The sequence below is a fragment of the Vulpes vulpes genome, chromosome 14 (assembly GCF_048418805.1).
Source record: "Vulpes vulpes isolate BD-2025 chromosome 14, VulVul3, whole genome shotgun sequence".
NCBI classification, from domain to species: domain Eukaryota; kingdom Metazoa; phylum Chordata; class Mammalia; order Carnivora; family Canidae; genus Vulpes; species Vulpes vulpes.
The window spans coordinates 102144222-102171604 of NC_132793.1; the positions used below are offsets into that span (position 1 = coordinate 102144222).

General features: G+C 49.8%; 1 protein-coding gene across 3 annotated transcripts in view; it reads left to right on the forward strand.

Annotated features, from left to right (window-relative positions):
- The window catches only part of ALPK3 (alpha kinase 3), a 54759-nt gene extending 35922 nt beyond the window's left edge, over window positions 1-18837 (forward strand). For all 3 annotated transcript variants that reach the window (XM_072737356.1, XM_026002600.2, XM_072737355.1), the window contains 9 exons: window positions 1204-3310; window positions 4776-4923; window positions 5326-5453; window positions 5588-5623; window positions 7791-8071; window positions 8847-8935; window positions 9734-9957; window positions 12208-12256; window positions 13211-18837. In XM_072737356.1, coding sequence (XP_072593457.1) covers window positions 1204-3310; window positions 4776-4923; window positions 5326-5453; window positions 5588-5623; window positions 7791-8071; window positions 8847-8935; window positions 9734-9957; window positions 12208-12256; window positions 13211-13556 — 3408 coding nt within the window. In that variant the 3' untranslated portion in view covers window positions 13557-18837. The remainder of the gene's footprint in view (window positions 1-1203; window positions 3311-4775; window positions 4924-5325; window positions 5454-5587; window positions 5624-7790; window positions 8072-8846; window positions 8936-9733; window positions 9958-12207; window positions 12257-13210) is intronic.
- The last annotated feature ends 8546 nt before the right edge of the window (window positions 18838-27383 follow it).

Genomic DNA, 27383 nt, shown 5'->3' on the forward strand with positions numbered 1-27383 from the left:
ACCACTGCGCCACCCAGGGATCCCTTCTTTTACTTTCTTTTTTTTTTTTTAGACTGTAGGTTTTCTATGCCTCCAGTTTCATCCATAATGGAGTTTGCCTTTTTTTATTCTTGTTTACTTTGTTGGTTTTGTTTATGTTCAGGAGAAAAAGAGGCAGCTTGCTATCTTGTGTCACTGTGTTTAGACTGGAAGTCCTTTTCATTATGTTTGATTGGGTGGCATCTAGTGTAACAGCAGAGAGCCTAGGATTTGAAGCTAGACACACGTGGCTTCTGAGCTAACCTATACCACTTACTGTGTGACAGTGGATGATCACATTTCTCTTTTGACCACATTGGTGTGTTCTTATCTCTAAGATTACTTTAAAAATTTTTTAAAAATATTTTTGTTTTAACATAATCTCTATACCCAATGGGGGACTTGAAGTCACAACCCCAAGATCAAGAGTTGCACACTCTACTGGCTGTGCCAGCCAGGTGCCCTGGTATTCTTATCTCTAAAATGCAGAGAATGCTCACAACTATTTCATATTGTGAGGTTTAAATGAGGCAGTGTATGTATGATAAATAGGGGCCTAGCATAGAGCTTTGCAAATTAATGTGTATTCAAAAGGGTGACAGTGTAATGTTTCATTTATTTTTCCAGCACAGGTGGAATTACTAATTACTTTAACCTTCTCCATTTGGATGGGATAACATTACTACCACTCACTCAATGTTAATGGTGGATGCTATCATGGAGGCCATTTTCAGGAGGCTCTTTGGCTCTCTCCCATTTCACCCATAATTCTATCTGGTGGTAGTTAGAGCCATAAAAAGGGGGGGGGGGGGACAGATCTATTGCTCAGAAGCCCTGGAGAGAGGACACCTTCCTCCAAATGGCAGGGGTAAAGGGTGGGATGACACATGAGCAGAATCTTTCAGGAAAGGTAGGTTTTCTTCAGGGAGAGGTGAGAGGGCTAGAGCTAGACCTGGATTCTGGATGTTCCTTCATCTAGACTGTGGGACCAGCGATTGGGATGGGTGGGCTTGGGATTTTGTCACATGTCCTTTGCCTCCCAACCCCTGGCAGGCCTGGAAAACCTGGTGGCAGGATTCCCGTCAGGGCACTTCTGCATGAGGTCAGAGGCGCCTGGGATGCCAGGTTGAAAGAGATCCTAAGGTACGTGTAGCCAAGTTCTTGCTTTTGTTCATATGTTCTCAGGTCCTGGAATCCCAGGCAACCCTGGCTTCTACTGTGTTGGCCAGCAACAGTGCTGATACGGTCTCTGCTGGATGCAGCAACTCCAGAGGCCAGGGTGTCATTGAGCCCATGGACACAGACACCCAGGAAGATCGGAGGACATCTGCTGACCAGAAACCTGGAGGCAACAAGAATACAGAGGCAGATGGGAAGACGCAGGTGGATAGGAGGACCCAGGGAGGCAGGACACAAACAACACAGAGGACACAGGTGGATAGGAAGACACAGGTGGACATTGTGCCCAAAGAAAGTGAGAGTCCAGCATCAGCTAGGAGTCCCCAGGAGAATGTGGTGGCACAGGGAAGGGCAGTGACACAGGCAGAAAGGACACAGACAGATGAGAGGATGCAGGAAGATGGAAGGATCCAGGAGGACAGAGGGACACGGTCAGAGGGGAGCATAGCCACAAAAGGTCAGTCAGAGAAGGGATCCGTGGCCAGCCTCAGCCCACAGTCCAGAGTCCCTGAACGGCCACCTGCAGAGAGTCCTCAATCTCCTCAGACTATTGAGTGTTTTGAGCAGACCCCAGAAGGGTCCTCTGTCCCAGAAGAATCTGGTTTTGTGCTCACATCTGAGGAGGCAGCAGCGCCAGTTCCCGGGAGCTCTCTGACAGCTATGCTGGATGCCCCGGCTGGTGGCCCCACACCCCCAGGACCCCAGCCTCCCCGTCGTGGTTCAGGGCAGCAGGGAGGGGCAAGATCCCGAGTGTCTGAGGGGTCCGGTCTGGTCGAGGACAAGCCGGAGGATGGCCTGATCCCATGCCCCAAGGAGGAGCAGCTGGGGGCAGTGCTGTCCATGGATCTGGGTGGCTGTCCCCCAGCCAGCTGGAGCCCCGAGGGGCCCATCCTGCCCTCGCCCCATGGGCCGGGCCTGCCCAAGAGCTCCAGGGAGGCACTGCCCAGCTCTCTGCCCTCTCAGCACATGAGTGCTGCCACTTTCCTGCCCTCTGGGGACCAGGCCGTTCTGAGGTCGGTGCCCCCACCGCACCTGGGGCCAGGGACCCCTACCCAGAGTCACCTATCAGCAACCACAGCAGGTGATGGTGAGGGGGCCTGCGCCGAGGGCCCGGATGTGGAGGGGAGGTCCCCAGGCCCCCGGAGCTGTGACCCTGGCCTCATAGACTCCCTGAAGAACTACCTGCTTCTGCTGCTGAAGCTCTCCAGCACAGAGACAGGGGGCGGAGGGGCAGAGTCCCAGGAGCGAGCTGCCCCAGGGGCCCCGGGGCCCTCACCCACCTTGGTCCCCAATGTGGAAGTGGCTGGTCTGAGTCCCCGGACATCCCGGCGCATCCTGGAGCGCGTGGAGAACAACCATCTGGTGCAGAGTGCACAGAGCCTCCTGCTGAGCCCCTGCACTTCCCGCCGCCTCACCGGCCTCCTGGATCGTGAGGTGCAGGCTGGCCGCCAGGCCCTTGCTGCAGCCGGGGGCCCTGGGCCCTGCACCCTCACCGTCCCTGCCATTGTGGTGGGTGAGGAGGAGGGCCCTGGGCTGGCCTCGGGAGGATCCAGTGAGGGTGAGGCTGAGGCTGAGGCGTCCCCCGAGGGGCCTGGGTTCCCAGGGATATCCCAGGAGGGCAGTGTGGGTGGGCCACTGGGGGAGGCAGGTGGACAGACAGCCTCTGGTCAGGGACCAGTCTCAGCAGACAGGAGGGCCCAGGACTCCTTCCAACAGGAGGAGGCCCCCGGGGAGGCTCTGATAGGCCTGCCAGCAGCAACCCCTGAGGAGCTAGCTCTGGGGGCCCGGAGGAAGAGATTTCTACCCAAGGTCAGAGCAGCGGGCGACGGGGAGGCGGCCAAGGCTGAAGAAAGGGAGAGCCCCACTGTCTCCCCTCGGGGGCCCAGGAAGGGCCTTGCACCCGGGTCTCCGGGGACTCCTGGGCGGGAGAAACGCTCCCCGACTCAGGGCAGAAAGGCAGGGATGCTGGAGGTGCCCCGGGCGGAGGAGGAACCGGCAGCAGGAGACCTGGGCTCAAGTCCCAAGGCCGGCAGTGTGGACGCAGAGCTGGCCTCAGACGAGGGCAAGCAGGACACTTCCGCCAAACCCAGGAAAGCCAAAGACTTGCTAAAAGGTGAGCCACAGGGAAGGCGGGGAAGGCAGGGAGGGCTTCCCAGGAGAGGGCTGCCTGGAAGAGCACCTCCTGCAGGCATTCCTGTGTGAGGACCCCGCGGACTGTGGCATCAGAGGGCCTGGTCCCCTTCTGGGCTCTGCCTCTGGGGGTTGGGAATAGTACACCCATGTACCAGTGAAAGTGAAGTGGAACAGAGGACATCAGGCCCTTAGTGCGGCGCTGGCTTTATAGTGTCCCATAGTGTCCTAGGGCTGGCGCCACCAACTCTTTCATCACTCCACACAGACCTGTCCCCCAAGGAGACAGCAGCAGGGTCAGATTCAGACACAGGTTCTTAGAGTTAGGGCCTGGAACTCAAACTGAGGTTCTCCCTCCTTTCTCCCCCCACCCCTGCCCCTCTTTTATGCCGTAAGAGCCTTGTATTTTATTTGAGGAAAAGCTTTAGGTTTGTTGTTTTTAGTGAGCTCAGTTTCTTTCTTTCTTTCTTTTAAGATTTTATTTATTTATTCATGAGAGACACAGGGAGAGAGGCAGAGACACAGGCAGAGGGAGAAGCAGGCTCCATGCAGGGAGCCCAATGTGGGACTCAAACCCAGGACCCTGGGATCACACCCTGAGCCAAGGGCAGATGCTCAACCACTGAGCCACCCAGGCGACCTGAACTCAGTTCTTTTAATAGATGTGAGGCCATTCATGTTGTTTTTTCTTGAGTGGGCTTTCCAAGCCAGCAGCATCCAGTGAATTCTCCCTTTTCATCTGTAAAACAAATGTGGAGGGTATTATTTACCAGAGTGTCCTCCGTGATACATTTAATATCTGAAAGTTCTGCCCTGAGCTTAGGAATTTCTGATTCTAGTCATTTGTATTGTTTCTTCTTCCTATGTATGCATTTAATCTCTCATAAATTTTGTTTTTAAACTTTTTTGAGTATACTTGTAATATAATGTATAATAATGAAATATAAAGTGTATATATAATACAAAGTGTATACATATATATGTAGATAGGTAGATAGATGATAGATAGATGATAGATAGATAGATAGATAGATAGATAGATAGATAGATAGATACTAGGGTGTAATATAATGTAACACAATGTTACATTAGTTCCAGGTGTACCCTGAAGTGTTTCAACAAGTATATACATTATGCTGTGCTCCCCACAAGTGCACCTGCCCTCTCTTAGCTGCCCTCTGTGTCTTTGGCTCTGAAGCTCTCCCAGGTCCCAGTGGGGGCACAAGGGTGGGGTCTTTCCAGCTAGGGTGTGTGCTTTGGAGTCTGAGCAAATGCCTCAGAGATACAGGGGGGCTGCAGCAGGGGGCCAGGAAGCAGTGGGTTTGTGCAGAGGCTTGAATCCTCTTTCCTCTCAGCCAAGAACACCCAGGGAAGCAGGGGTGGGGACAGGGAGGGCACAAGGTAGTGGGGAGGTGACTTGTTCCTCTTAACCAGGCCCCTGCTCTCAGCCCCACAGGTGATCCGGAAGATTCGGGTAGAGCAGTTTCCTGATGCCTCGGGCAGCCTGAAGCTCTGGTGCCAGTTTTTCAACATTCTTAGTGATTCAGTCTTGACTTGGGCCAAGGATCAGCGCCCAGTGGGCGAGGTGGGCAGGAGGTAAGCCGGCTGGATACCACCTGCACCTGCCCTTGGTTGCCTAATGACAGCAATAATAATGTGGGGCATAGTCCTCCCACTTTGGATCTATGGCCTCATGTAATGCTCACAGTAATCCTATGAGGGACATTCTAGTATTTCCTTAGTAGAGAGGAGAAAGTTGAAGCTCAGAGGTATTTAATCACTTGCCAGAGTCACACTGCTAGTGAGTGTCAGGACAGCAAACCAGGCCTGTGTGATCTAGAACCAGCTCTTGACCACAGTACATCTTACCACCTGCCCAAGCTCCTAAGGGTCCACAGCAGCCTCTGAGGGAAGGGTGTGATGATCCTCAGGACCACAGTCTGGCCCTGGGCTGTGCATGGCAATGGCCCTCACGGAGAGGGTCTCTCTTCTCTGCAGTGCAGGGGACGAGGGGCCGGCGGCCTTGGCCATCGTGCAGGCATCCCCTGTAGACTGTGGCATGTATCGATGCACCATCCACAATGAGCACGGCTCCGCCTCTACTGACTTTTGCCTCAGCCCTGAGGGTGAGTGTGCTCCCCCCACCCCCCAGGCGCTCTGCCCAGCCCGGCTCCTGAGGGAGGGCAGTGGTCATCTCTGCAGAGATGGTGCTCTTTCCAGGCAGGCCAGCCTGAGAGCAGCTGCTTCTTTTTCTCCACAGTTTTGTCAGGATTTATCTCCAGAGAAGAAGGTGAAGGTATGATGCCCCTCTGGGGGAGGAGCGGGTGGGCCTTCATCCCTATTCCTGCCATCTTAGGGATGGACCTACTTTAAGGACGTGGGATCCATTGCAAATGCCCTGTTTACCTCCACACCCAGCTACATTTTGCCTCCTAGTTTAGGGTTGGGCTTGGGATGGAGGATGGGGAGGACTGCTATTGTGGAAGATTGTGGGGAAAGGAGTGGCCAAGAGACCCCTCCATAAGAAGTTAACTGAGCCTTGTGTCCCTGGCCTGTGTCAGAGAGCCCTTGGTCAAAGGCAGGACTGGCCACTGAGCACACCCTATCCCGCCAGCTCTCTTCTCAGAGTCTCTCACAGGGCTCTGTGGGTTCCTGCATCAGGTTCACACAGCAAACTTGCTAAAAATGCAGTTTCTCGGGCCCCGCTATAGATATCCTCAATCACAACATCTGGGGAAGGACCCAGAACAACTGCATTTGCAGTAGGCTCTCTGGTGATTGTGATATTCCCAAATCGTAAGGTATTTCCCGAACATTACAGGAAGAGCCTGTGCTGCTTCTGTAGGAAACACACTAGGGATTAGGACTGTGAAGGCAGCTGGTGATAGATTTTTAGAGCTTCACTGCCAACTAATGCATTTGTTCATCCATTCATTCATTTGCTCATTCAATCACTCCCTGTCCTTCAACAAGTGTCTCTTGTTCAGTTGTCAAATGTAATTGGTATCAAATAGAACCTCACATCTAAACACTGAGTAGTAGATCTGTAATCCACTCAAACATCCAGTCGCCCTCCCCCCGACTGTCTGCTAAGAGTTGGTTTACTTGATTAGGAACCACTCATTGCGTTGGGCTGATTGATCTCAAGTCTCTCTAATATGTAACTCTTCCTGGTCATTGTTTATCCTTTTTATTTGTTGAAGTCGCTTGATATGTAGAATTTCTTACACTCTAGATTTTGTTGATTTAGCTCCATTTAGCATGTTCTTCTACTTGTGTGCTTCCCCTAAGCTGGTAATTAGATGGAGAGGCTTGGTCAGATTTAGGTGCAATTCTGGGGGGTAGGGTGGGCGAGAAATTCACAGGTGTGCTATGTCTTCCCTTTAGCATCCTATTTGGGGGCACCTGATGTCTGATTAGTAATGTTAAGAGTGGTCCCTGCATTCATTCAGTTGTTTTCCGCCCAATCTATCCTTTGGAAAAGTTTAAAAACTGTATCTGATACCTGTTACCTAGGGATTTTAGCAGCTACCAGTTGTTGCCTAAATCCATGATTTCATTAGAGTTTACAACCAGAGCATTTTGATTCTGTCATTTCTTCATCAGTTGAATTTCTTCTGTAGAGAAGAAGTGGTCATTTCTTCTTGAGTTGGTCCCTAGCATCTTCTAAAGGTCACCAGTGAGGTTTGGGGTTTTTGCTTTTGTTTCTGTTTTGGGAGGGAGGAGTGAGTTTTTTCCAACTACATTTATGAATGTAATTTTTAAAACATATTTTGTATGTTCACCATATTATTTTGGTCTGTGAGATTGTCTGTTTTTGGCCACTGGAAGCCCCTTCAGAAGGTTGGCTCCTGCATCCTTCTGACAAGCCTCTGGGCATATTTGTAGCTTCTTTGCTTTCTGCTCAGACACAATGTTTCCAGTCCATAGAATATACTTCCTGCCCCAGACTTGGAATCAGCTGTTTCTTTAGGGAGCTCCAGGTCCTTTTAGAGGGGCATAGTTTTTAGGGATCACAGTCTGAGCACTAGGGTAGCTCCCTGCTACTAGATTGGTCCTGCAGACTTCTTTGTTTCAGTCAAATATGTTGGTTGAGATGGTGACATTTGATTTGTTTCATTTGATTGAAACACCTAATTCCGAAGCAAAGTGATTCTGGCGTCGTGTACTTATTGCTGTTTCCACAGAAAAGCCGTGGCTTGCATAGATACTATGTCTGTGCTGTGTGGTGGGCACACTCAGGCACTGTTAAACACCAGGGCCTATGTCAGACTTGGTTCTATCCTGGAGAGCTCATTGGCTGGTTTGGGACCCGCGGTGTACATCTACCCAAAAAGTAGCCATGGACAGAGAATGAGCTCACCAGAGTGATGCCTGGGAGACCACTCCACTCTTCTGCTCAACAGACCCACCTAGTGGGGCAAGAACTTCTGGTTTTCCATGTCTTTCCTGTTCCGTTTCAGTTGGAGAGGAGATTGAGATGACACCCATGGTGTTTGCTAAAGGTCTGGCTGACTCTGGCTGCTGGGGGGACAAGCTCTTTGGGCGCCTGGTGAGCGAGGAGCTACGAGGGAGTGGACATGGGTATGGCCTTCGGAAGGCCTCCCAGGCCAAGGTCATCTATGGGCTGGAGCCCATCTTCGAGTCAGGCCGCACATGCATCATCAAGGTGTCCAGCCTACTTGTGTTTGGGCCCAGCAGCGAGACCTCTCTCCTGGGCAGAAACTATGATGTCACCATTCAGGTACTGTGTCCCCTCCCCAGTCCCTCTTTCCACTCTGTCTCCTCCCCTCCTTCTGCAGCATGGGTCCTCCACCTGGGAAGCCCAGTGTGGAGGCAGAGGTTGTCTGTGTCCACCTCATGAGGCTCCTGGAACTGTCTGGAGGAGAGCCTGGCTATGTCTTTGGGGCCATAGTTCTCAAAGCATATTTTTATAGCAGAAATCTTTCCTGTTGCCCTCACACGTATCTTGTGTGGAGCCTCTGTATTAAATAAAAGAAGAATGACTAGGTGGGGTGGATGGTCTGTGTTCCCCCTACTCGGTGTCTCTCTTGCTCCCCACAGTGGGTGTGGCCCCCAGGGCGCTGCCACCTGGGCTCCAGGAAACACAGTTTGGAAACTACTTTGAAAACAAGTCCAGGGATGCCTGGGTGGCTCAGTAATTGAGTGTCTGCCTTCAGCTCAGGTCATAATCCCAGGGTTCCGGGGTCTAGTCCCTCATCAGGCTCCCCACAGCAGAGCCTGCTTCTCCCTCTGCCTCTCTCTCTGTGTCTCTCATGAATAAATAAATAAAATCTTTAATTAAAAAACAGAAACAAAACAAGTCCAAAGCCTCTTGTTTTGCAAATGAGAAAACTCAGGTGCAGAGTAGGGAGCAGGGAAGGAGTGAACCCCACCTTTCCCAGACCCGGAATCCTCCTTGCAGTCCCCTGGCAGACTGCCCTCCCACTTAAAGCTGGACATGATGGAGAGCAGCGGAGCTTCCTTGATGATCAGACTTGGTTCTCTTTAATCCACAGGGATGCAAGATCCAGAACATGAGTCGGGAATACTGCAAAATCTTTGCGGCTGAAGCCCAGGCAGCACCCGGCTTTGGGGAGGTGCCGGAGTAAGTGTGCAGAAAGGGGGATGTGTGCTGTGCAGACCTGTTGACTTAAGTTCTTCTGAGTTGACTGAGTCCTGCCAAGAACAGTGATCTCATGGTCTATCAGGGGCATCCTGAGTTAAGGCCATGTATACATGGGCCCACAGCTTGGCTCAGTGGTCCCACAAAATCTAGACAAAAACCTCCAGATAAACTGGCCACTTCAGAAAAGCCTTGGCACTCTGCAGGCTCCGCCCCTAACTCCCCACGCCTGAGCGTGTTTGCAGCACAGCAGATTTTCAGGCTCTCTGAAGGTGATGGGGGAGGCTAAACTTCTAGGCCAACTAGCTAGGACTCTTCTCCAGCAGGACACTCTTCCCCAGTGTCTGTGTCAGTTTTTGTAGGAGTCAATTATAAATGATAGTTGTTTCCATGTGGAGACTTGAGCTCTCAACTCTTGAACAAAGGGGTCTGGTTGGCACTAAGCATGGTCTGGCCAAATCCTCTCTAGTGTTTCTTTCTGTTTGGCACATACTGGTCTGGGCCCTTCACCCAAACGCAGGGTCCTGCTGGGGCTATAGCACCATTCAGTTCTCATCCCACTGACCTCAGAAAATGGACAGGACTCTGAAGCCAATGGCCTCCATTTCTTTCCTGAGCTCAGAGGGGAGCTCACCTCCCTTTCTGTCCTTGGGTCTCAGAGCTGAGAATTCCATTCTTGGAACGGCCCTCCTTTCCAATCCAAGTGTGTAGAATTGAGATGGAGGGAGGGGCTCTCTGGGGCCGCACTTCCTGCTCACAGCTGAGTGGAACTGTGTTTAGGATCCTCCCACTGTATCTCATCTACCGGCCTGCAAACAACATCCCCTATGCTACCCTGGAGGAGGACCTGGGCAAGCCCCTGCAGCCTTACTGTTCGCGGGAGTGGGGCTGCGCTGTGGCTCCGGAGACATCTAGCAACTCCGAGGTCAGGCAGAAATGCCAGACCTTCCAGCACTGGCTGTACCTGTGGACAAATGGCAGCTTCCTTGTCACAGATTTGGCAGGTACGAGGGTGTGCGGGTGCGCAGGTACGTGTGCATGAGAGCAGGCTGAGGGAGCGGAGCCCGGGTGCTTGCTTGCTAGTCTGTGCCGAGCTCTTGTGTTTCCTCTCCTTTGCTTTTCCCAGGAACTTGGGCAGGTGGACCCGGCAGGTGCCATTAATATACACCGGCCTCACCAGCCTCGGCCAGAACGCAGTGGCATCTATAGGAGCACAATCTAGGCCCCAGTTAAAATTGAAACTGAATTTATTTCAAAAAATATTACATGGGAGCTAATTAAACACCCACAACCAAAATCTTTTCAAAATCTCCCTTCCTTCCTTCCTGGCAGCTTTGCTCTGGACTTTGCTCCTTTTCATACTTCCCAGACTCTCCCTTCATCCTAGCTTACTGGCTTTACAGCCCCTTTTCCCTCCTCCCTTCCCCTTTCCTCTTCTTCCTCCTCTTCCTCCTCCCCCTCCCCCCAACCCTCCTCCTCCTCCCTCATTTTTGTTAGCTTTTTATTATGTAAACCAACTTAGTCTCTGTGACTTCTTATTTCTCTCTCTCCCATTCCTCAGATTTCCCCCCAACAAAGGCCAGCAAGCCCAAAACTTCCTCCTTTCTCTGGTTAGTCCTTCCCAGGCCTACTCTCCAGAGTAGGGCAGAGCCGGGCAGGGTGGAGGAAAGGAGATTTTCTCTACAGTGGGAGGAGAGGAACTTTGGGACTATCAGACATTAATCTGGCCCCCGATGTGAATTAGTGAGAAAACCAAGAGCCAGAGATAGAGAACTGCTGTAAATGTGCTTTTCATTGGGGTGGACTGGGCAATAAATATGATATATATGATCCCATATATTAGGGGGAAGCTGGTAGCACATTAAACCCATGTCATTCCTTCTGATTGTTGGCTCCATCCATCCAATATTTACCCAATATTGGGAAGGTAAAAAGGTGAATCAGGAATGCTCACTGTCCTCAAGAAGCTGTGAGAAGTGCGCCAGTTTCTAGAATGAGAGGGTAATGTGATGCAGGAGAAAGACCTGAGACTCAGAGAAATTCGGCTTCAGTCTACATCTCCTGGCCTTCCAGCTGGTCTCTGTAAACTCAGGGAATTGGACAGGGCGATTCCCTGCATCTCTCTGAGCTCTGCACCCTCTCCTACCTGAGGGGTGACAGTATCATCCCTTCGTCCAGACTGGCTGTGAGGACCCAGCAAGGCTGTGGCCGTGAGTGCCTCCTGCAAACTAAAATTCTGTGCAAACATAAGAGGTCACATTTACTGGGTTACAGAATGAAGGATGGCAACCCTGAGCAAGAGATGACAGGGATTAAGGTCTACTGCGTGACCCCTGGGCCTCAGACACTGAGCACATCCTGTGATGCTCCCAGTCCCCCTGTAAGTCAGGTGGGCAGCGTTACCCTACTCTGAGAGCTAAGGACCAGAGGTGGTCCTCACAGCTCTAGCTCCAGAAGGGCTGGGCCAAAATCAGTCCAGGTGTGCCCAATCTCAAGCCCATGCATGCCCCCTTCTGTCATACACGGCACTGAGCCCTGATGGTGAAAGGCAGGTTCCAGAAGGATGTGACCGGACATTGTGGAAGTGGGGAGAAAGGGTCCCATTCTAATACTGGGATGCTGGGGTGGACCAGCCAGGGTGGAGAGGCCACTCTTCTGTGCCCATTTTGCCAGGCTCTGTTCTCCCAACACCTTCCCCTAGTCTCGGCTTCTTGGGGTGCGCACCTGCTGCCTGTGTGAGCATGTGGAAGCCAGTCTTAAGTCTCTTTCTGTTGGTCCAGCCTGATTTATGTTTGCATTCCCACCTGCTCTCCCTTGTCTAGATAGGCCAGTCCTGGTAAGAGGAAGGAGCAAATGTTAGCTCAAAGCCAGAGGCAAGTCCAGTCCATGGCCTAATGTTATCTAGCAGAGGCAGGATTGCCCAGCTGGGAGAGTTTAGGATCTAGCAGTAAGAACAACTGAACTTTGACTCACTGTGACCACTGAACATAGTCAGTGCTCAGTTAGCAAATGAATGAATCAATGTGACTGTGCTCGCCCCTTACCTCTGAGCCTGTCTCCTTGCCTGCAAAAATGGGTTATTATTACTACTAACAACACAGAGATGCCTGCACTGCCTGTGAGCCAGGTTGGAAGTAACCACATGCTCTGAACCCTGCCTGACAAGCTCCTGTCTAGCGATATACCTGTTTTGGAAAGGTGGGGCCCTGAAGCTGGCCCGGGCCGCCTCAGCTTCCAGCTTTGTCTCTTTCCAGGGGTTGATTGGAAGATGACGGATGTGCAGATTGCTACCAAACTGCGAGGGTGAGTGGCTCTCAGGGACAGGGGCCCTCTGAGAATCTTCTTGGGTTGTCCAAGTTCTTCTGGTTCTCCATCCCTAAGGTATTGGGCCTGTTGCCAGATGGTCCCAGTTGCACTGGTGGCCATTTAGCCACGTCCTGGGGGCCACTGACCCCCATCCACTGTGCCCCTGACCCCAGGTCTGGACCAGCAATACTGACACCTCCACACAGGATCATTGCAACCCTTCCTTCTTGCTTGAGAAGGAAACTCATCATGATGCAGATGAGGAAGGGACCTAGGAATAAAGTGGGGATGTGGAGGCTGCTCTAATTTATACTAACAAGGCAGATCATTCTCACACCAGTAAATGCGGGCATGATGAATTCCTGCATCACTGTGTAATGAGGCCTCAGTTTATTTTTTATTAATTTTTATTTTTTTAAGATTTTATTTATTTATTCACGAGAGAGAGAGAGAGAGAGAGAGAGAGAGAGAGAGAGAGAGGCAGAGACACAGGCAGAGGGAGCAGTAGGCTCCCTGCAGGAGCCCAATGCGGGACTTGATCCGGGACCCCAGGATCATGCCCTGAGTCAAAGGCTCAACCACTGAGCCACCCAGACATCCCTATTTTTTATTTTTTAAAAGATTTTATATATTTATTTAATAGAGAGGTGGAGGGGAACAGCAGGCAGAGGGAGAGATGCAGGCTCCCTGCTGAGCAGGGATCCCAGTGTGGGGCTCGATTCCAGGATCCTGGGTTTATGACCTGAGCTGAAGGCACATGCTTAACTGACTGAGCCCTCCAGTCGCCTGAGGCCACAGTTTAGAATTGAGGTTTGGGGTGCCCAGCTGGACTCCCCAGCACCCCTGAAAGGGTAGGGCATGACACCCTGGCCATGACCACCCCACAGTAGGCCCCCTGAGGACTCTCCCTCTGGGTGGGACTCCTGCTCAGCTCTCACTGTTTGGCTGCAGGTACCAGGGCCTCAAGGAGAGCTGCTTCCCTGCCCTGCTGGACCAGTTTGCCTCTTCCCACCAGTGCAACACCTTCTGTGAGATGCTGGGGCTCAAGCCGCTCAAGGGCCCTGAGGCTGCTCACCCTCAAGCCAAGGCCAAAGGCTCTAAGAGTCCATCTACTGGCAGGAAGGGTGGCCAGCTGAGTCCTCAGCCCCAGAAGAAAGGCCTCCCCAGTCCCCAGGGCACCCGGAAGAGTACTCCAAGCTCCAAGGCCACCCCTCAGGCCTCAGAGGCACTCGCCACTCAGTTATTGGGACAGCCTCCCACCCAAGAGGGTGGCCCCAAGGCCCAGGGCCTGCGGTAGCCCCCACGAGAGGCTGGGGGCCTCCACCCAGCAGCAGACCAACAAGGAAGCAGCTCGAAATGATGGAGACTTTCCTGATACTACAGAACTAACCAGAGAAGGTGCGCTGAGGAGCCGCCACTTGGGGGCCTCTCTGAGTGGCCTCTTCAATCCACTCCTCATCAGATGGCTCTTGTGCATGGCACTGGGTGACCTTTCCTGGTGCCACTGTCAGCCGGGGCTCCCAGGGCCCAATCCATGTACCTGGCGGCCTAGGCCCTCCTTGAAGTTTACACTGGCCACTGCTGGAGGCTCCCCAAGTCCTCTGCATGAGCTCTGCACCCAGCCCCTCGCCCCGCCAGACCCTGGGGGCACACAGGCCAGCGTTTACCCTCTTTCCCTTTGCTCAGCCCTGATCTTTCCCTGTCCTCGGGGCTCCAGGCTTCTTGTGCTGTGTCTGGCCTGGTGACTCTCAGGGAGCCTTCTCTTTCCGGCTACTTGGCCTCACACATCCTGGCTTGTCCTGCAACTAACCTGTCACTGAGCCCAGATGGGGCTCAGGGCCCTTCCAGAGCCTGTCATGTCCTTGTGTGGTGGTCTTTGGTGACGTGTGTTCATACCTCCTTCCCCCAGCACGCAGGCACTCACTCACCTGCTTCCCATCTCCCATCCCCAGTGAGCTGCCTTTCCTTTGCTGCTTCCCTGCTTATTCCCTTGCCCAGGTACTTCCCTGGCTGGATTCTGTACCCTACCCACCAGTCCACCCCTCCCCTGCCTCTCTCAGGCTCTCTGCCCATGAGACAAGAGGTGGGTGAGGGTTGTGTCAGCAGCTGTGGCCTGAGAGCAGATGTTGACTCTGAGGGACCTTGTGTTTCATAACAGAAGGAGGTAGTCACAGTGAAGTTCACATCCCCTCCAGCCTGTGGATGGGGAGCTAGGGGAAGGCACAGGGGAGTTCTAGGAAGGATGCAGCCCACCCACGTGCTGGGGTGAGTGTGTCTCTATGCCTGGGAATTAGGACCTGGCCCAGCCATTAGCTCTTGATCCTGGGGCTCCAGCTCTGGGGCTTCACCTATGGGCTCCCAAGGAACTGCTGTGCTCGGCCCAGCACCCTGGGTCCTTCCTGAGATCCTCCTTGAGGCCTGGGATGGGATGGGCCTGGTGCTAGCCTGCTCCCCTTGGAATGCAATAAAGGCAGCCACTGTGTACCCTGCTTGCCCTCCATTCATCTGGTGTGGTTGTAGATATATGGAGCCAGGGTCCCCCCTTCCCAGGCAGGTTGTCTGGGGCATCCTCTAGCCCCTGGGCCCACCACAACAATAAATCCAGGCTTTGGCTCCTGGATGGACATTCAGTCTCAGCCTTTGTGGCCGCAGGTACACGGTCTGTGCTGCTTGTACAGTGGGGCTGATGGCCTGTGTGCCTGCAGAAGAGATCTGGGGACTTAGGCCTTCAGAAGAGGAAGACAAGGGAGGGAACCCAGGGAGGAAGAGCAGAGCTAGAGGCTCTGGAGAGATATCCAGTGTCTCTGGTTCTCTCCATTGCAGCAAGGCTGGCCCTGGGGACAGCCAGCATGTGCCTCCTAGCTACTCACTGGCTGTTTCCTTCTTCCCATGCTGCAGAGGCTTCTCAACAACCTGTGTCACCCCCTGGGGCCTTTCCTTGCCTGACATTTATGCCCTTCCATTCTGACATTTCAGACTTCTCTACCTCCTCTTGTGCTCAGGTGACTCTCCCCCACTTTTTCTTCCTGCTCCCGTGTGCCCCCAACTCTCAGTCTGCATATCCAGACTGCCTTGGTGAACTGAGAGTTGGAATATTATCTGTTCATTCATCCATCTATTCGGCAGATATATACTGAGCACCTCCTTTATGCCAGACCCTGCGTTGACAGCTGTTGGAGGCAAAATTATATAAGGTAGTCTCAAAAGAGACTTCCCATTAGGTTTCTTGGGTTTTGAGCAACAGAAATAGACTCAGACCCACTTGAGCAAGGAGAAAAGGTTCATGGGAAGGGTGTTGGGGCAGCTCCCAGAACCAAAGAAATAGCTGAATGATTGGCCTTGAGATGAGTGGGAGCCAGGGCAGATCCAGAGCTTGCCTCCAGGCAGGTCAACACCAACCAGCCACTGGTTCCAGTGGGACTCCCTTCACTCAAGATTCAAATTCCTGTCCTAGAGCTCAGGGCATCTTGGAGTGGGACAGAAGTGGTTTCCCAAAGGATGAAGATTCTTACCAGAAGAATGGAGGAGAGAAGGAGGGTGGAAAGAACTTGGTGGCAACAATGAAGATACACACACACACACATGCACACACACACTCTCTTTCTCTCTCTCTCTCTCTCTCTCTCTCTCTCTCTCTCACACACACACACACACACACACACACACACACACACACACACACACACTGTTATTCCCAGCTGATGTATTGCAACTCTCCCGCCTACACTGAAAAGCAAATTCCTCTCTGCTTGGGAAGACCATTCAAGGTCATGTCCAATGACTAAGTCCAGGGGTAGTGACCAGGGCTACCATTCTCCGAAGTCCAGTGTCACTAGTGACACTCTTCCCTCTTCTATCACAATCCTATTGTGAAATTCTGCAACCTGTGAATTAAAATTAACTATATTCAACCACAATTCTTGAACCCAGCAAGAAAGGAAGTATGGGTATAGGCTGGAGTCCATTTCCAGAACAGGTCACTAGTGTTTATGACTAGGGACTTGTTGTCTGTTGGAGTGACCCCATGCTTCTGTCCTAAAGCCCAGCTCCTCAATGGCCCTACCTAGGTGGTGGGTGTTTATTTACCACAGGACATGGAAGCACAGGAAGCACTCTTGGAATCCTCCAACTCTTGTCCCCCTTTCTATGCAACAGCAATCATATTTTCCCTGGATAGGGTTAATCATCCTGCCACTCCCATGTCCTCTTGCTGTGTGTTGCTCAGAGCTATAAGGAGCCTGAAGTAGCCAGGTGTGCCTCAGCTTCCAATTCACTTATTACCATGACATTTTGAAGATGTGTCTCCTTGGAGACTAAAACCTTTGTATCAGCCTGGTCCCCGGCCTTAGATGTGTGAAAGGCATTGAGATGTAGTGATAGCACGCCCCTCTCCAACGTGCACTCCAGCTGGTAAGGGCAAATAAGCACCATAAGATGTTAGCAGTTCAGAGCTTGTGCTACAGCCTGTGGCTCTGACCCAACCTGTCAAGGTGCTGTTTCTCAGCTAACACCCTCACTGAGTTTTCAGCAAACCCTTGCACCATATTATGGAGCTGACTGCTCCTGGACTGTGGGGATCCTGGCAAGATGAGTGAATGCCATAGGCATCAACACATTACTTTACTTTTGCTGTAGAGTGCATTCTTTGGTTGGATGCACTATGTTGGGATACCACAGTGATGTTTACAGCATATGATTAAGTCCATGGATATTGATGGTGGGAGAGGCATGATGGGTAAGGAAAGCAAATCCAAATCCGGATGAAGAGCCATAGTGGTTAAGACAGATTCCTGCTCTCTTGAAGTGATAGGTGTAGGCTGAGGGGAGCCTCAGCCACAGGGCAGGAGGAGGCAGCATGGAAGAATGAAGAACTCACACACATGGCCTGCCTGTGCCTTCAGAGGCCTACCCTGGAGCATCCCCTTGAAGATCTGGCAGATCATGGGGACTGGTAGGAGAACCATTTGTATTAAAGGTTCTTCCAACTGGAATACCCTCACTTGCTCTAGGCTCAACCCCAAACTGGTGGCCTTCTAGGTCAATCAGTATATGGGTTGGAACAAGATGCCTTAAAATTACATTTTTGCCTGGAATTGGGTCTTAGTGGTAAGGGATTCAAAATGTGGTAATTTGTTCTACATTATGGAGGAAATATTCTGACCTGATCAGACCCTTCAACCTCTAGGAACTTTATCAAGACCTTTTTTTTTTTTCATTTTCACATGATTTATTTCCCACCTCTGACTCATATATGTCTTATCAAGGCATCTAGGGAAGGTGCTGACTCCAGGCTCTTTAAGCATGATGCCATCAGTGTGAGGGAACACTGTGGTAGTAAGGGAGTGTAGTGTCCTGTGAGCCAGGTTGTGGCACAGAGCTGGACAGCTAAGACACTCTATACTGCTGCAGGCCAGGTGAAGATGAACTGTTTCTGAAGTTTTTTGTTCTCATCAAAATAGAAGAAAAAAATGAGTTCACTAGATCAAAGCATTCATACCAAGTGTGAGGAGCTGGATGAATTTGCTTTAGCAAGGAGATCATCTCTGGAACAGCACCTGCAATTGGAGATACCACTTTTTAAAACAGCAATCCAGAGACCTGGTGTTTTGCACTGGCCAAGCTGAGCTGTGGTAGGAATCACCATGACTTCACTCTCAAGTCTTTGATAGTTACACTAATTTCTACATTCCCCCTAGAAATACGGTTCTACTTTTGATTTACCATTTTGGTAGGGAGGGCACAGCCCTCCCTAATGGCTTGTGCTTGTCCTATCCTACTATGGTCCCTTCTATCCCACATTTCAGAGCGTCATTGTGGGAAGGATGCCTCTTTCAAAATATATCCATTTCAGCTATTCACTCAAAATAATCCTTGGTTGGCTTTGAGATTCCACTGTGTCTACTGTGGTACAAATTTGATCTATTAATCATCCCCATTTGGTTGGCAGATTGCATGCTTTTCTATTGTCCCCAGAAATTGGACTTAGCTTGGAGCCAGTATCCTACAGATCTCCTCTCCCCATGTTTGGATATTTTTCTTTTCCTTATATAATTCCCAGATAAACGGACATGGATCCCTTTGGGGAAGGCCAAGGAAGGTTCACCCTATATATTAAGTATTAAAATAAGGTTTCCTTTCAAAGACATTTGACTTTCTCTTTATCAAGGGTCTGGAAATTAGTGGGAGATGTTGACTCCACCTTGGCAGCTTGAGACAGACCTGATGCCCAACCAGAAGTCTTTAGTTATGGTTATAACTAGGTAATATCTTAGGGACTGTCTGGCCTTCTTCATTCCTGGGACCCAGTGATTAATTAGCCACAGCTAGAGGTCTGGTTTCCATGCCCATGACTATTTTGATGACTCCTCTACTCTGCTGCTGAGATCAGGTTGCTCATTTTCATAGCAGCTCTTCCAACCAGCATTCCAGGCCTAGAGAGAAAAGCCAGCAGAGCCTCACCCATTTATTTCTCATGGCAAGGAGTGAGACCATCTTCTGGGTCCCGTTAGAGGACAGTGAGAGGGTGGAGGGACTGGATGCATGCAAGGGACCCAATAAAGCATTCTTTTCTCCTGAAATCTGTGAGTTCCTGCTTTCTTGGATATTTGGTCTTTTTAATATAATTTAGCATGGGTCAACATTTGGTCTAGGTTTGTATTATTCACCCCCACTCACAATGATAAAAACTGTACCTAGCTGTTTGAGCTTCTGCATTAGATATAGACTCTCTGGTGAGCAAACATCAATAAATATCACTTGAAGCAATTATATTCCACCTATTTTGGTCAAACAGCCTTTAAAAAGTTTCCATAAATTTTCCCTATAGTTTTTAACAATGTGTATCAGCTAGTGCATACAGTTTCTTCCAAGTGTAACTCTTTTTCCTGGTCTGATTCTGCTCCTGAGCTATGTTGAGTATGGATTCTGGTTATTGGCAGCTCAACAGTGTTATGTGGGACAGGGTCTGTGTCTCAATTTTGTAACTTGATGCTGTCAGTACCCTTGAGCTGATAAAACTCAGGAAGGTTCTCTCATTTACTTATGAGAAAATGGGGTTTGGGCACCAAAACCCCACCTCACTAATTTTTAATGAGACATTTAACCATCCAGGAGACTAAAAAGCAAATTCTTCCCTTATCCTTCTAGGAGGAAAAATTCAAGGGAAACCAAATGACCAGAAGTTGTTTGGCAAGCTTAAAACAAGTGAAACAAACTTCAGTGCAAATCCAGCTTTCCTAGCCAGAGGAGTTGGAGCTTGTTGCTTAAATTCCCTGAGCTGAGCTGCCTCATTGTTGCTTAAATCCTTTTATTAGTACTTATAGACCGCTTATCATATGTGACAATTATATGTCCTAGGTACACAATAGTGAACAAAACAGACATAGATTCCTCCCCCACAGAGCTTACAGTCTAGTAGGGGGAATGAACATTAAACAAACACACCAATAAATGCATAATGACAAATATATATGTTAAGTACCACAAAAGCAGAAGAATGGAAGAGAATACCAGCAGGGCGTGGGACCCAGATTAGACTGGGGCTCTCAGGAGCCAATCTGAGAGCATTGATACTTGAGCTGAGATCTGAAGGGTGTTGGCCAGAGAAAGGGGAAGAGGAAGAGTGTACCAGGCAGAGGAAACAATCCATGCAAGGGTTCTGTGTCAGGTTGTAACAGAGGGACGGAATGAACGCTCATGTGCATAGTGCATGGTAAATAAGACTGTGGCATTGCAATACGACGTTCAGAGATGCGCAGGGCTAGACTTTGGAAGGACGTTTGCACTGAACCCCAAGAGCAGTGGTGCATCAGTTAGGATCAGCTGTTACTGGAAAAAAAATAATAGAGAAGCCCTCATATGACAATAGTGTTAAGGAGACAGGGTTATTTCTTCCACAGGAAGAAGTCTGTAGGCATTAGGAAATCTGGACATGGCCCACTGAGGGCTGGCATGGCAGCTCTAGGATATTGTCAAAGCCAAGGCTCTTCTGGATCTCTGCTCTGCCCTGCTAACCCAAGTGGTAGCAACTGACCCCAAGTGCAACGTCAAGAATGGTAGTCTGCCTTATAAAACCACTGTCAAACAACAGAGAGCTGAATCTTCACTGTATATAGATAGTAGAGTCAACAGAGAATGCCAAAAGTTGAAAATAAAAAATAGTGTCTATATGTTTTTATCTATCAATCCTCTATCTATCCATCCACCCATCTATCCAGCCATTTATCTATCACTCATCTATTTTATTTATGGAGATTGCTACCAGAAGTGAATAACAAGAAGAGTCTGTCTGTAGATGGGGTAGGGGTGGGGCTGGTCTCTGGGTTTCCTGGCTCTGGTCTCCCTGAGACTGTCCAGGGTAAGTTTCCTTTAGATTTCCTTTATTGGTCATTTATGTGGTTCTTACTTGAAACAAAAATTACTACAGAAGGACCCCCACTCCTTCTGCTTCAGGAACCAGCTATCAGAAATTGGGTCATATCCCATTAAACCAGACAAATTTGAGCTCCATTGTTTATTTACAATGGCAAATATGAGGTTGATGGAATTCAGCCTTCAGGAGTATCTATCTTTAGGAGGTTTGGTTGTATGGCTGGAGCCAGCTCAGGTCATGAGGTCCTGGAACTCAGGAGGCCCTGTCCTCTGGCCTCAGAACTGATACGGCCCGCAAATGGCTCTTTCCTATTATTTCCAAAAGGTACTAAGGAGCAGCAGCTGTTATACACTTGGCCTCAGGGGACATGGCACACATGCTGATGAAGGGACGCTCCTGGCACTTTTAGCACATACCCAGATGGTAGAGTTATAGCAGGAGATGAGTCTATGGATTCCTGGCCTGACGTCATGGTCTAGTCAACTGCTCTGGCAGCTGGCTTTTTAATGACTTGAATGGTAAGTACATCCAGGTCCAGTATGAGACGTGCCCCTGAGGATTCAACTGGCTGTTGTCATTGTTGACCAAACTAAACACCCTGGTTTCACACTAAATCTCCTTGGTTCCAACAAACCCCCATGAGAATGCTCATTGGATCGAGGCTGCAGACAAACCCAGGGTCCTGTCTGAGACCCCCCTGAGTCAGGCAGAGTACCTATGGAAAAGAGACTCTGTTTTGGCATGGTCCCATGGCTGGAGTAATCCCCAGTAGCCTGCACCCTGCTTCCAGCAGGTGGGAGTGAGGAGGGCCAACAGAGCTAATGGCTTTGCAGTGGATGCTTCTGGTGTCCTGTTCTGGCCCCCTTTACTGTGGGGCCCCATCTCCCAGGTTCTGTGAGTTAGTTAGCTCATGGCTGCCTCTTATCCGAAGAATTGTCCTGAGTCAAGTGGAAGCCGCTTCACCTGGGGAGGTAAAACATCTCCTAATCCCTTAGCCCATGACTGACTGGCCTGGCCTCAAGGTATGACTAACCTATGGGCAAGTTTGTGTTCCAGAATTTTCCTGTGGAATCCACCGAAAGCCAGACTCTAGTTAAGACCACACTCTTGCTTTTCACCCCTGCCTTATTCTGTATCCCTTACTTCCCTTCTACCAAGAGCACCCCCCATCCTCATAAATCACCTGAACAAGAATCTCCATCTCGGGCTAAGGAATGAATGTACCTGACACTCAGGTGTCCTGCTGTATAGACTCTGTCATTGGAAGAGGAATTTCATTGGTGCTCTTCCTTTCTATCAGGGCAAAATGTATGTTCTTGGGGAAGTTGGAGTCAAATTACTCAGATTATACAGGTGATTGCTCAGTAGATCAGATCCCGCAGGATTTGGGTCCTACTCAGGAAGTTGCTCAGAGACACAGTATCCCAGATTTCACGGGTCTGTCCAGAGAACATACAATTCACAGCCATCAGGTTTAAGTGTGGGTCCAGAATCCATCATCTGTCTTCCAAGTAGCTGGTGAGGTGGAAACATGGGGTGGACAGCTTGAGTACCAGCCCAGAACTCCCAAATACGAACAAGTAGCACAGTGGTCCATGGTTCTACTTCGGGCTGTTCAACTTCTCAATGGTTGCTCTATTTACAGCATTGGTTCCCCCATCATACACCTCCATGGAGGACAGCTGGAGGGAAACGGTGACCAGTACCTACCTCCTTGGGTTATTGTAGCAGTTAATTGAGACCATGCAGGTAGAGCTCTTAGCACAGCGTGGGACATGCCAAGCTCTTAGATGTGTAGCTTTCAGCTGGTACTATTATTGTCACCATCGCTTCAAAATATAGGATCCATCTCAGGGCCACTCACATGCTGATCTTCCCCCAGGTAGGAGACCCTGGTGTTTCCCCCTTCCCTCAAGATGGGGTAGCTAACACAAAATCCCTACCCCTACCCCTGACAACCATCTTTCCAACTCTCATCCCATGGGAGACAGTCAGCACTGCCTCTTGACCCACAAGCTGGATGATGTTCAGCTCTTTTTTTTTTTTTAATTTATTTATTAATGAGAGACACACAGAGAGAGACAGAGACACAGGCAGAGGGAGAAGCAGGCTCCCCACAAGGAGCCTGATGTGGGACTAGATCCCGGATCCCAGGATCATGCCCTGGGCCAAAGGCAGACACTCAACCACTGAGCCACCCAGGTGTCCCATGATGTTCAGCTCTTGTGATGGGGTCAGGCTCTCCACAAACCCCCATGGTAATGGAGCGAAGACAATTGGACACAGTCTTTGGAATAATGAAACTTGCTTCTACAGGCATAGTGAAGTGGAAAGGAAATGTTTCAGAATGAGTCATGGTGTGTAACTGGCAGGTCTACACAGGAAGAACGATTGGTGCAAGTCAGAGGAGAGTCAGAAATGAGGCTATATCTTTCATTCTATAGTTCCATGTTATTGCTGGAAACTCACCTGGGTTGAGGGAGGCAAGATATGCCTGGAAAGTTTCAATGTCTAGATGTGACATTCAGAGGTGTTCAGTTTTAGTCTTCCTAACAATTGTATGTAATTTATGATTACTCACTGATCAATACTTTTCCTACAGACACTACTAGTCTGTGGTAGATTCATTTCATTGGCTGCTCCCAGAAGGCATAAAGTCCTCCTCGTGGAAACTTCTATAAAAATATCAGCCTTGGGGCACCTGGGTGGCTCAAATTGGTTAAGCATCTAACTTTTGATTTTGGCTCAGGTCATGATCTCAGGGTTCTGGGATGGAGCCCCGTGTCAGGCTTCACACTCAGAGGGGAGTCTGCTTGTCCCTCTCTCTCCCTCTCCTTCTGCACCCCCACCCCCCTGCTCTCTCTCAAATAAATAAATTAAAAATCTTTTCTTTTTTTAATCAGGTTTTGCTCTGAAGCTCGGTGGGTGCCACATCGGACCACTTCTCTGACGGGGAGAGGAGACAACAACAAAGGACTTATTTTTGCCTGTGTAAATTAACTAGCTTCTCAACTGTGGCTCAGTATCAGCTCTGGGCTAACAAGGCAATGCAGATCCTAATTATTAGCACCTCCCCCCCAGCCCCTGCCAATGGCTCATGGAAACCTCAGAGGGAGGATGTAGCCTTTGGTATAAAAGCCACCAAAGCCAGGGACATTTATCTTTAAACCCAACTGGATGACATGAGTTATTACCTAGCTTGGTCTGTAGAACATCTAAATCTTGACTTGGATCCAAATGAAAAGGAAACATCTCAGTCTCTCATCATGTAAGAAGCTGATACAAGATGGAGGGCAAGAGGGAGAGAACGTAAAACAACAAGGGAAACAGACTTCACAAAGGAGCAACTAGTTCAATATTTGGAGACCGTGATCTCTTCACTGTTTAGGGAAATGTCCCCCTGCCTGGTGGCCTTGGGCCAGCCTGGGTGTGGGACCAGGTGTCCTTCTCTTACCTGCCCTTTATGGTGGCTGAGACAGAGGAGCTCCAGAGTCATCCTTTTGTTTTTTGTTAGATAATGGCCATTTGTGCCCATCTGTTCCCAATGAATAGCCAGGGGCAAGGCGTGGACTATATCAGGGGGCCCTTGGAGAGTCATGCCAAGCCAGTTAGGGTAGTGGTGGGTCAGGATGGTCAGGGGGAAGGGTTTTGGTCTTTGGGGCATTGGATTGCTTCTTTCCCTTGGGAACACCTGGACTTGCTTTACAGGTGCTAGGAAGAACACTGTGCTATAAGTCTTGGGAGAGTCCATTCCTAAATTTATAAAACTTATATGAGTTATAACTAGAGAAAATAAAAGCCTAAGCTATTTCTTCAGCTTTTGTATTTTGCCCTATGTCATCAGAATTTGTATGTGCTTTTGAGTTTAGACTATTTCTGCTATGACTAGAGGAAGCCCATCTTTCAATGCCCCAAATAAGAAAGGAAACATTGTTTTGGATTAGTGGATGTCCTTTCTGTCAATTGGCCAAGGTTTAAGCAACAGAAGCAGGTTTAGGAGAAAAGTATGACAAGCTCATGTTTATGGAAACTGCCAGCAAGAGCCTCTCTTTTTGTCTACTGCTTGCATACAGGAAACTGAGCCACAGAAGAGACTCATCTGCAAAGAACTGAGAACAGGTGTGAGCAAAATCATGAGAAGAAAGTAAAGAGATTGTTGAACATCCCTTCTGATAATATCTGCCTCTGACAGTTCCGAATGGTTCGCTTACCACCTCTACAAACATTCTCTTTATTCTCTCAGTGCCTGGCAAGGAGAAGGGATTCTCTTCTACTCTGGGGCCAAGAATTCCCCTGAAACAGGAAGTGGCCCCAGAGAACTGAAACCAGAAACAGGTGTGTGGTTGTCTCTGAGGAGTGGGAGAGGTGGAGCAGGCTCTTCATTATAAATCCTTCTTCTTCTCCTTCTTTCTCTTCTTCCTCTCCCTCTTCCTCCTCCTCCTCCTCTTCTCCTTCTTCTCCTTCTTCAAGATTTTATGTATTTATTCATGAGAGACGCAGAGAGGCGGAGACATAGGTAGAGGGAGAAGCAGGCTCCTCTCAGGGAGCCCGATTCGGGACTCCATCCCAGAACCCAGGATCACAACCTGAGCCTAAGGCAGACGCTCAACCACTGAGCCACCCAGATACCTCATTATAAATCCTTTTAAGTGCTATTTTGTTTCGATTGGAAAGGAGATATACACACACATACACATATCCACACACACACGCATATATACACATACACACTGATATGAGAAAGCAGATAGATGAGATAGATATGGTCCTCACCTCTGCCCTGGACCCAGTGCCCCACCCCTATTCCAGCTTAGTCCTGGGTCTCTCTCCACCAACCCTGTGGGTGGGACAGGCCTCAGAGACCATCTCCTCAGGAAACAGGCACACAGAGGGTCAGGGGATAGCTGAGGTCACTCAGCTAGATGGCATACAGCCAGGATCCCCAAGGTCCTTCCACTCCAGGTCTTTCTCTGGGGTGGAGGAGAGGGGTGGGGGTGCTCATCCCAATCTATCCAGCCTCCCAACCACCATCCTGTGGCTCTCAGTCAAATTCCACCAAGCATTTGATTTGGCTTCTGGGATCCAGGATCACTTGAGGGGATCTGGGGTCTCTCCTTGAGGGGAGCAGCAGGGGAAAAACTCAGAGGAGAGCAGTATCAAGATATCCCCAAGATGGGCCCTGTGACAGTGGTGACACCTGCCAGCCTGGCTGTGCCATGCTCTCTGCCAAACATTTCACCTGCTTTAGTTCATTGAATCCCTCACAAATATTTATTGACGGGGTAGATACTATTACCCACCTTGTCAACTTGAAAGAAACAAGTTAACTTGCAGAGTCAGAACTGAATCTAGACCTTTAAGCTCTAGCTCAGTGTTTAAACCATGATATGCAGCCTATGAAACCCATTTCTTAGATCAGGGCACACAAAAACATCAAGGGCTTCCGGTGCAACATAGGGAATGTTCTGAAGCAAACTTGGCTGCTGCTGGGTGTGCTGTTCCCCCCCACTCCCCCACCGCTTCCCTCTTGGCACCAAAGAAACCAAGAGAGGAGGGGAAAGGCAAGGAGGGAGGGGAAAGGGGGAGGCAGAGGGGGAGGGGAAGAGACTAGGAGCGAGCAAAAGCAGAGAAGCAGGTGCAACCTCACTGCGGCTTGACAAGGCCCTCTGCCAGGACGGCTCCAAGCCCACCCCTGGGTGGAGGAGGGGGCTGCCCACAGAGGTGGGCCATCCCTTAGGATAAGCCAGGTGACACCACGGACCGACGTTGAGTTTACGATCAAGGAAGCACAGGGTCCCGGCAGAGTGAGCGGTGCAGGGTGCGGATCTCTGCCCCAGATTGCAAAAAAGCTGGTGTAGCACGAGCCTCCTTTGTAAAACGTGTAACATAAAGGAAAAGTCTGTGGAACAGTCCGCAAACTCAGTGCTTGACTCCCGGGGGCGCCGTCCAGAGGGTTTTTTTTTTTTTTTTTTTTACAGATTTATTTATTTTTTTTTTATTTATGATAGACATAGAGAGAGAGGCAGAGACACAGGCAGAGGGAGAAGCAGGCTCCATGCCGGGAGCTTGATGCGGAACTAGATCCCGGAACTCCAGGATTGCACCCTGGGCCAAAGGCGGGTGGGAAACCACTGAGCCACCCAGGGATCCCCCAGAGGGGTTTTTAACTCGCAGTGTTCTGTGTATCTGTACACAATGTTTCAGGAAGCAGGTGTAACGCTTTCGTAATCAGAGGTATGGACAAAAAAAAAGTTTTCAAGGGCGAAGGGCACCCCCACTCTCCATCCATCAACCTCTCCAAACTTCTGGAACAACCAGTGTACGCAGGTAATCCCACAGCCTGTGTTCCCAAGAAATGTTTATGCATCATTCGGGGTTTTGTCCTGAGCACGTGTGATTAATTATTAAAGAGTTGTCCACCCTGTCAGAATAGTTTAATGTTTAGTTGGAGGACTGAAACTCTCAAGTATTTGTCCCTTGACTTTGCACACAGTTGCTTAGGTGTCAGTTAAAAAAATAATAAAAAAACCCCTATTACACGGTATGTTAACTAAGTGGAATTTAAACAAAACCTTGAAATAAAAAGATAAATGGAAGAAAGAAAAAAGAAAAGAAAGAGAGAAAGAAAGAGAGGTGAGAAGGAAGGGAGGGAGGCAGACCTGGTGATTTTATTCTGTTGTTCTGACTTTATCGAGGCTTAGACTTGAAAGGCCGTGGCGGTTCATGACAGCTACTCTGCTTTCCTTACCTTCC